The 9,288-nt window shown below is 46.1% G+C and overlaps 1 protein-coding gene across 1 annotated transcript in view; it reads left to right on the forward strand.

The window, feature by feature from the left end:
- Positions 1-1,369: 1,369 nt before the first annotated feature.
- SMPX (small muscle protein X-linked) overlaps positions 1,370-9,288 on the forward strand; it is a 53,377-nt gene continuing 45,458 nt past the window's right edge. Inside the window, exons 1-2 of the mRNA XM_045290745.1 lie at positions 1,370-1,579; positions 5,630-5,685. Coding sequence (XP_045146680.1) covers positions 5,647-5,685 — 39 coding nt within the window. The 5' untranslated portion in view covers positions 1,370-1,579; positions 5,630-5,646. The remainder of the gene's footprint in view (positions 1,580-5,629; positions 5,686-9,288) is intronic.

Genomic DNA, 9,288 nt, shown 5'->3' on the forward strand with positions numbered 1-9,288 from the left:
GCCCCAGAAGCATCCTTGCCATTGTTTTCTCCTCCAGATTGTTTATCCTACCTATCTTATCTAGATAGACATGCAGAGACAATAATAAGCATAAAAAAGACAGAGCAAAACAAAACAGCAAAAGAAATAAAACAAAACAACAACAAAACTAACGACAAAAAAAGCCTATAAATAGTTCAAGGTCTGTTTGTTGACCTTTAGGAGTGTTTTCCTGTGGAGTCTGATGGGGTGCCACACCCTGGTCCCACAGTCTATTTTTGGTATTCCCCGGGCACTTCATTGCTTTGCTCCCCTTGCTGTTCTGTTGCATACCCTTAGCATTTTGCTCCGGAGTGGTGGGGTCAGATTGCGCACAATTCCCACACTGTGCCTCCAGTGTTGTCCCTCATAGTCCTATGGGTCAGTGAGGGACAGCATGTCTCGTGGTGGGGCCGGCCCTATGGTCCTCTCTGTGCATTGGCTGCTCTGAGCAGGAGTATCATCCTCATCCTGAGCCAGGATATGTTCCGCTCTCTCTCCCTCTCTCTTCGATTACTTCCGTGTGCTCTGATCAGACGGGAAAACGGCAAATATTTTATTATATCTATTTTGCCACAATAAAAAGAACCACTTCTGAATTTACAGTGGGGGAAAAAATAGTGGGCACGTACCATAGGATTTGACAATGCACTGTATAAAAAAAGTTTGCTGTCTCTGACCTGGTCCTTATCATCTTTTAAATGGATATTTTCTGTTAATTAATTTATTTTCTGTTTTCCCCTATTGTTTGGGGACAAAGCCATAGGCGTTAGTAGAGGCAGTATAGTAGTAGAGGTCTAGGGAATGAATACTGACTCCAGGGCCTGGAACCATCTGAATTGGTCCATAGTGTACCATTATTTTGACCTACAAAAGGACAGGGTTATCAGTCTAAAGTAATGTTCTAATGATCATCCGGGGACTATTCATTGAATGCTACTTTTAAAGAACTTTAACAGCTACCAAGTACCCAAAGGAGAGTTCCGGGCAGGCCCACTCTCTGGACCCCCGCTGAGAAACGCACCTCGGTGCTGCCTCCCAGAGTCTGTATGGAACGTGCCCCTTTCCCGGCCTCCAGGTACTACAGCTAAAGATAGCCACTTTTCCTAGTTGGCGAACTTCTCTCTACTCCCTCAGAAGATGTGAGAAAATGCAGCCCGCACCTTCTGGAAGATAGGAGGGCCGTAAGCTCCCGTAGCCACCTCCCGGCTGACATCTGAGCCCTGCTTTCAGCACGGCCAAGCCGCTCGCTCGCTCGGAGGCAGGCGGCGTATGGCTTGTATCAAACTCTATATTTAGGAAGAACAACTGTGAGCTATGACAGGAATTCTCTTTAACACTTAGCCTTCAACCCAGCTCCCCTCCAGCCCCGAGCCGGGAGCAGCTCTCCGTACTGGTGAGGCGCCGAGCACTCGAGCTGTTCCAGCCACATGAAAAGCATCGGAATTGAGATCACAGCTCAGAGGACGCCGGGCATCCCTTCCACCCTCCAAGAAACCTTGTGTTCTTGCATCTGGCTGCTTGGGACTTCCCTTAGGCAGTAAACAAATAAATAAAGCAGGTAAGCAGAGGGACCCAGCTCTGGCACCGGGGCTTTCTAAAGGAAAATTCCTGGACGTGGCTACTTAAAACTTTGTAGGCTCTTAAGTCGTGGAGCGTATTCTTGGTAAATGTACTGCCCATTGGTGCTGCTTCTGTCTTAGACATTGCGGGTGGGGTGGGGTGAGGTGGTGTGGCAGGGGAGGGGGGAGAGGGAGGGGACACTGAACAAAGTATTGAGCTAGAAGTAGTTTACCTTGACAGTGACAGTAACAAAATTTCTACCCTTTCAGGTATGGTAACTTTGACCCTGAAACAGCCCTGGCCAGACTTCCAGTTGGTCAGCTACAGACTGATTAGGGCTGGCGTCCTATAAATAATCTGGAGAATTTGGGGCAGCGAAAAGCTATTAGGCGAGTTCTGTGGTTTACCTAAGTGCTAATGATTGCTGGGATTATTACAGAGTTCGTTTAAAAGGCTTTTGCTGCTGTCCCTAGGTACCAGGCTTCGTCTCAGTAATAAAGCTCTATCAGTGATTTATACCTATACGGATAGGAAAATATGCCCGAACCAACAGCTCCATTTTGGCCCCCGTTTCCCGTACCCAGCAGACTCAGGGTCTCTGTCCCTGTGGGCACCAGGCTACGAAGCATGGTGGCGCTCTGAGTATCTCTGCCCTCTCAGCATATTTACGGCAGAGTGAATAAGGAGTCCGTCAGTTCAGACAGCTGAGCATCTTTCTACACCCTGCTCAGGACTTATTTTTAGCGGCAGGACAGAGGGTAAGTTCCTTTGAGATTTAGCTTTACCCATTGATTTGACCTTTAAAACAACACCAAGCCCCTTAGCTCCAAATATTGATAGATTTACTTCCGGATCCCTTCTTAGATCAGTGCCGTGCATGTTGACAAAGTTTTAGCAAGTGAGCAAGAGTCTGGTTCAGAAGTCAGATACTAGAGGCTGCCCAATCAAAAAAATAAATAAATAAAAAAGCAGGGGTGAATGGGACATGACTCAGCATACAGACCATTAAAGGTCCCCACTGACCTGCAAACCTGCCAAAAAAACCTCAGCTGTGCTAAGCTGGCGAGCAATTCCATGATAGTATGGGCTTGGTAAAAGTAACTATCTGTCTTGTCCAATGTTTCATGTTTTCCTATGTGAGCAAGAACCAGAAAACCCAGTCAGAGAGCCCTCTAGAGAGTTCCTCTTAGGACGGAAGCATGTGCCATCGTCCTGTGAGGCAGGACTTGCTTTTCTGGTCCTGAGAGGCAGCATGGCAAGGGAGAAGGAAGGTCCATCCCACATGCTAGATCTCTGGGGGGGCTCAGGGAGGCCCAGGGCAACAGGCAGGAGACACTATCTATTTTTATTCGCCAGTGTGCTTTGCCCTGATTTCTCTGCGAATAATGAGGCCAGCAAGTGCTGCCACTGAACTGCTGTGCACCAATGTTATCTGCCGGTGAGCACTGCGCGGGATCTGACCAACGCTCCATACATGTCGCGCTCCATACATGTCGCTCTCGCAGGTGAACATCAATGCAAAGGACGAGCCATAGGCTCGTGAGAAACTCTAAAGGGGACAGGCCTGAGGGAGAGCCTGAGCTATTAGGCTCAGCAGTACAATCACAACCAAGCGATCCAGCAGTTTGTGTCATCGTGTCTGAGAAAAACCACAATGACCATCTCCCTCCCTCCCTCCCTCCCTCCCTCTTTTTCTTTCTCTGAAAGCTAAATGCAGTCCCGACAGCACCATCATTCATGGTCTGATTTTGGAGGGCGTGTGAATCGTCCAATCTGCTATTATAATAAAGAAATGTACTGATGGCAAGGTATTAATGCTATGCCCAATAGCTTTTTTTAAAGTTCCCAAGTGGTATCAGTTATGTTTGAGTTACATGCACGGACAGTACTAGAGGTGGAGGGATTTCAATTCCTCCATGGCTTTGACAAGCTTTTGAGGAATAGATAGGTTCCAAATGGAACCACTAAGTTTTTCCTTTGGGGATTCAGTCATGTGTTGTAGATGGGAAATTAAAAATCCCTCATGGACTCTTGGTCACCCATCTATCCCAAACTCACCACAGAGCAAAAGTCACTCCTGATGGTTCAATTGTTTTTTGCTCTTCAAAATAAAATATAAGTCTATCTAGACCTGTACACATGTAGGCTCTGTCCAGATGTTACTAGAACATCTGTCTGTGTATTACAAAAGCCATCAGATGGAAACAGCATAGATTCCCTTGTCTTCATGTCTGTGGTTCCAGATGGCTATATAATTGGTCATGCAAATTATGTTGTTCAGTTCATTATTCCAGCGAGTCGATCCTGACCCATAGCGACCCGATGCACGACAACACATGGTTGCAGCCACCGTGTGGATCCATCTCCTTGAAAAAGCCCTCCGCGTTTTTCGCTGCCCCTCTACCAGACAGGATGTCCTTCCTTAATTATACAAAGCAGGTGATCATTTAACTTCACATGGAAAAGCCAAGGATCTTCAAGATCTCAAGGGGCAAGTTTTACCCAAGATTATTCTCGGCTCTTCTATTCCGACCAGGCTTATCTGGATTTCCATCATCATCCTGTACTTAAAGCGACAGAGAAACATCACTCCCAGGAGTTCCTCCAAACCAAACTTACTAGCCATCGAGTCCGTTCTGACTTACCGCGACCCTCGAGGACAGAGCAGATTTGCTCTTGTGGGTTTCTGAGACTGTAAAGGAGGAGAAAACCTCATTCCCCCGCCCCCGCCCCCAACCAACCCGGTAGCTTCCAACGGCTGACCTTATAGTTAGCGCCCCAAGGTATGGGCAATAACAATGACATGATTCATATTTACATTGTGCTTCATAGCTCACAGGCCATTGTAAGGAACATGAGGTCTTTCTGGTTGTTACTGCAACCTGTGCAGCGGGTGTAATTTAAGGGAAAGGAACCAGACTTAGACATGTTGGGTGACATAGCACAGGTTACCCAGGACTTGAGGCCGATGACCCCTCGCTCTCCCTGTAACTCCGCCACCGTGACTAGTATCAGAGAGGGAGACTGAGCTTGGAGTGACATCTGCCTCCGCATCACGAGTTCATGCACTCCCCAGGGAACACACTCTTACCAACCAGCAGAGAGAACTCCCTATACAGACTTGACAGTTGGGGTTTCAAAAGCAACACATTTCAATCCGTTGACTGTTTAAGTGCTCGATCGATCCTGGCCACACTGACTAGACTGAGTGACGGGAATCGCTGTGATCTGTCGGCTTACCGAGAGCGGGACAGAACACCACGGCCTACACATAGTGGGCACTGGTTGCTATGCTCTTGTTTCCTGGATTGAGAGAAAGGGAAAGGCTCTGGGGGGGAGACGTGCTTCCAGATCTTGGGGCTCTGGCGTGCTCAGCCAAGTCTCCTGTGTCTTCTGACATGTTTTGTAAAAGGACGAGAAGACAGGTGAGGCTTGCCTGTTTGCTGAGAATGTGCGCTGGGCGAGATCTCTCCTGAGGACACATAGGAGACACCAAGGCGGGAACTGTCAGTGTGGTCTCAGAGCTGAACGGACAAGGGCACCTAGAGTCACGGGCGCAGGAGGAGGAAGACACAGGCTGTTGCTCTTCAGGGGTCCCCACACGAGGAGGTGCTCCTGGTAGACTTCTGAGCCACCCCGCCACTGGCCAATTCAGATCAAAAGTTCCGTTTCAGGTTGAAAGCTTCCGAGGCCTGACACATGGTGTCTTGTTTCCTACCGCCTCTTTGCAGCTCTCACGGAGGGTCAGGAGGGCAGGGAGGGAGATGAGAGCGCCTTTCAAGTTTCTGATGGCCTATCATTAGCATCAGGGGCGAGGCATCTCAGTATTTCTCCTCCTGAATGATTTATCTGGGGGCTCTAGTGTTCCCTCTCCCCGAGGCATTAGGAAGGAGAGGCCCGCTGTCACTTTGGAAACTGAGACGGAAAGACTAGCTGGCCAGGGAAAGGGGTGACTGACCAGCAGAATCGTGAGCTAAATTGTAATTTATCAAGATGGAGAATCTAAATGCCGCCACCTCTAACAGTTTCTTGCTTGTTTCTTTTTAAGGAGCAGATCACGTGAACATGTCGAAACAACCCGTTTCCAATGTCAGAGCCATCCAGGTAAGTAGGCACATTTGCGTTTTAGCATCAACTCTTCGACTTCTAGCCGAATAAACCATATTTTTCCACCATCACCCCCAGAAGTAGTTGATGGCTTACTTCTCAAAGAAAAGAATGTTGTCTGTAAGCCTTGTAAGATACCACTACAAAAGGAGAAGGGTTTTTTTTTTGCTTTTATTTTAAATCATTTTATTGTGGGCTCGTGCAACTCTTATCACAATCCATCCATCCATCCATTGTATGTCAAGCACATTTGTACATTTGTTGCCCTCATCATTCTCAAAACATTTGCTTTCTACTTGAGCCCTTGGTATTGGCTCCTCATTTCCCCCTCCCTCCCAGCTCCCCCCTCCCTCACGAACCCTTGATAAGTTATAAATTATTATTTGGTCATATCTTACACTGTCTGATGTCTCCCTTCACCCACTTTTCTGCTGTCCGTCCCCCAGGGAGGGGTTATACATAGATCCTTATAATCAATTCCCCCTTTCTAGCCCACCTTCCCTCCACCCTCCCGGTATTGACACTTTCAACATTGGTCCTGAAGGGATCATCTGTCCTGGATTCCCTGTGTTTCTGGTTCCTGTCTGTACCGGTGTACATCCTCTGGTGTAGCTGGATTTGTAAGGCAGAATTGTGATCATGATAGTTGGGGTAGAGGGCGAGGAAGCATTTAAGAATTAGAGGAAAGTTGTATGTTTCATTGTTACTGCACTGCACCCTGACTGACTCGTCTCCTCCCCCCAACCATTCTGTAAGGGGATGTGCAATTGCCTACAGATGGGCTTTGGGTCCCCAATCTGCATTACCCCTCCTTCACAATGATATGATTTTTTGCTCTTTGATGCCTGATCCCTTTGACGCCTCGTGGTCACATTGGGTCTCCACTCAAGTACTTCCTCAATGCAAGAACATTTTGTTCTATTAAACCAGCATTCCTTGAAGCTCACCTTCCCTATATGATCACTGAAAACCAATGGGTGCATAAGCAATGGTGGTGAAGAAAGCTTATGATGCCTGGCTATCAAAAGATATAGAATCTGGGGTCTTAAAGGCTTGAAGGCAAACAAGCGACCATCTAGTTCAGAAGCAACAAAGCCCACATGGAAGGGAAGTTGTTTTAGTTTAATGGTTTTGACCTGTGACACGAGCAAGCAAATGTGAATCCTATTCTACTGAAATGCAGTTCATATGTGTTCTCAAGATCTTTCTCGATGTATATTCTTTTGATGAACTCATTGATATAATTCGATTTCCATTTTTATGTTCAGTGGAGTTTGTTGGCCAATCTGTTTAAAAGTCACCTTTCTTTAACATTCTTTTGTAGTCAAGTGTTCTTTCCAAGACTTGAGTATTTATCTTGTAAAGCCCGTGTGCCGTTATTATTTCTTTTTCAAGCCTTCCCAGCCAACAAATTCACTGGCTATTTAAACTGACTTTCCATGTTACCCAAAATAAGGGTAAGTCAGCATTTTGATCCCAAATGATAGTTAGGAAGGTAATGTGTCAGGTGTTATTTCTCTTCAGAGCCCAAAGAGCCCAGAGAGGCTCTCCCTTTGAATACAGTGCTTGGTCCTCAAATCCCATCTTTCCTTTCCATCGATGTGGAGCCTCTTTTTGTTTTGTCCAAAGGAACTGTTAAAGCTTTAAATTTCCCCCGGGCTCTTCTGAATTCCACAGGACATTTGGCACTTGCTGACTGTTGCCACCCCTCCCAAGAAGTGGTGGACTGCAATTTGGAGGGGCAAGTGCACAGGCAGGTCTTGAGTGCCTTGTCGAGAGCTATAGAAACCCCAGCACACTCCAGTGTTAGAGGTGGGTACAGGGACAGCTCTTTCCCTGCCATGCTTAATGCATATTCTTACGTTGATGGGGCTCTTAAGTGACAAGATCTAGAACCATCTCCGGAAACCTATCACTCATCCAACTACCACAGAACAAATGAACTGTGTATTTGGCAAAGATTTGACTCCACATCATCTTGCTTATTCCTCTGGTGTCCACCCAGTGAGTCTCTGACAGTCCATGGCTATTGATGGTGGGATTGAACTGGTATCCCTGATCTGTGGGCATTCTTGAGCCTTTGAACCTTCTGCTGCACCCAGGGTGCATCGTGGTTAGGAATAAGAGCTCTGAAGCTACATTGCTGGACTTTGAATCCTTCATTCACCTTGTCCAAGTTGTGGGATCCTGGGAAAATGACTGCACCCTGCTGTGCCTCCATTTCCACATTTGTAAAGTGGGGCTACTAATATGAGGGGGCTGTAGAAAGGTCATGGAAAAATTTCATGATCTTTGCATTCCATTTGCCCATGACGTTTTTGAAAACCCTTGCCAATACCCACCTCTGAGGGCTGTCTGTATCCAAGATGCTTCAGACAGTGTAATGAAGCAATCATGATTTGTCCATCATTGTAAGAGTTATTATTCAGGATGGCCTTATGTTCGAGGTAGATGAAATGACCCTATTTAATCACTGGATCCGAAGCTCTGACGTGCTAAGCATAACACGTCCTTTGTGTTCTGCAGGACACAAACAAAGCCTCCTTCTGACAGGCTTTGCTTCTCTTCCTTTTCATAAGCTGAAAGTGTATGGATTGTATTCCTCAATGCTCCCTCCAAAACCAAAGACCCAAGTCAATGCCATCTCCCAAACCCTAAATGAAACTCATGGCCACCAAGGTGATTCTGACTCTTAGCAACCAACCCTAAAGGACAGGGTAGATCTGCCCCTGTGGGTTTCCAAGACTGGAACTCTTTAGAGGAGTAGAAAGCCTCATTTTTCTGCCTCAGAGGGGCTGGTCCTTTTGAATTGCTGGCCTTGTGCTTAGCCACCCCATGTGTAAGCCACTACTCTGCCAGAGCTCCTTGGTCTGCCTTAAATCTACTCTGAAAATTCATTAGCATTTTATTTCCAATTTTGACCTTGACGTATTTTTAGATTTTCAATATTTAAAAAGTCTCTATTGACTGCTTCCCATAGCGGCCATTATGTTGCATTTAAAACAATCTACCAATAAAGGCAATTAGGCAGTTCCTTATGGATGTGGTATTACCTCTTTCAATATATGCCATGTCATGCAAGAAGCCTGATTTAATGTACTTTCAAATGAAGTATTATTTCATGTGGCTAACTAGACTCTGCACTATCTAGTCTTTTTTGATCATCTTTGCATTAGACTAAAGTAAATAAAATATGGAAATGATTATATTTCCATTTGGTTTACAAAATGGTTGATAGTAGAAACCTCTAGGTTATGGTCATGTCTGGAAAAAAATAGAAACCTCAATTGATGAGGGAGGACTCTTATTGTATATGTAGCACTTAAAAGTATTAAGTATTCTACTCAACAGAGTTTAACTACCACTTCTTTCTATTAACCGCCCCCCCCCCCAACCCAAACTCATTATCAATGAGTCTTTGAGTCAATTCCAACTCATAGCAACCCTGTCACATAGAGTAGAATTGCCCCTGTGGGTCCAAGACTGTAAATCAGAAAGTCTTGCCCTTCTCCTACGGAGCAGCTTATCCTGTAGAACTGTTGACCTTGAGACGAGACACCCAACGTGTTGACTCACTACGCCAACAGGGCTTCCTATTAG

The sequence above is a fragment of the Echinops telfairi genome, unplaced genomic scaffold (assembly GCF_000313985.2).
Source record: "Echinops telfairi isolate 266 unplaced genomic scaffold, ASM31398v2 ScPeMD7_53;HRSCAF=182, whole genome shotgun sequence".
In the NCBI taxonomy this organism is placed as follows: domain Eukaryota; kingdom Metazoa; phylum Chordata; class Mammalia; order Afrosoricida; family Tenrecidae; genus Echinops; species Echinops telfairi.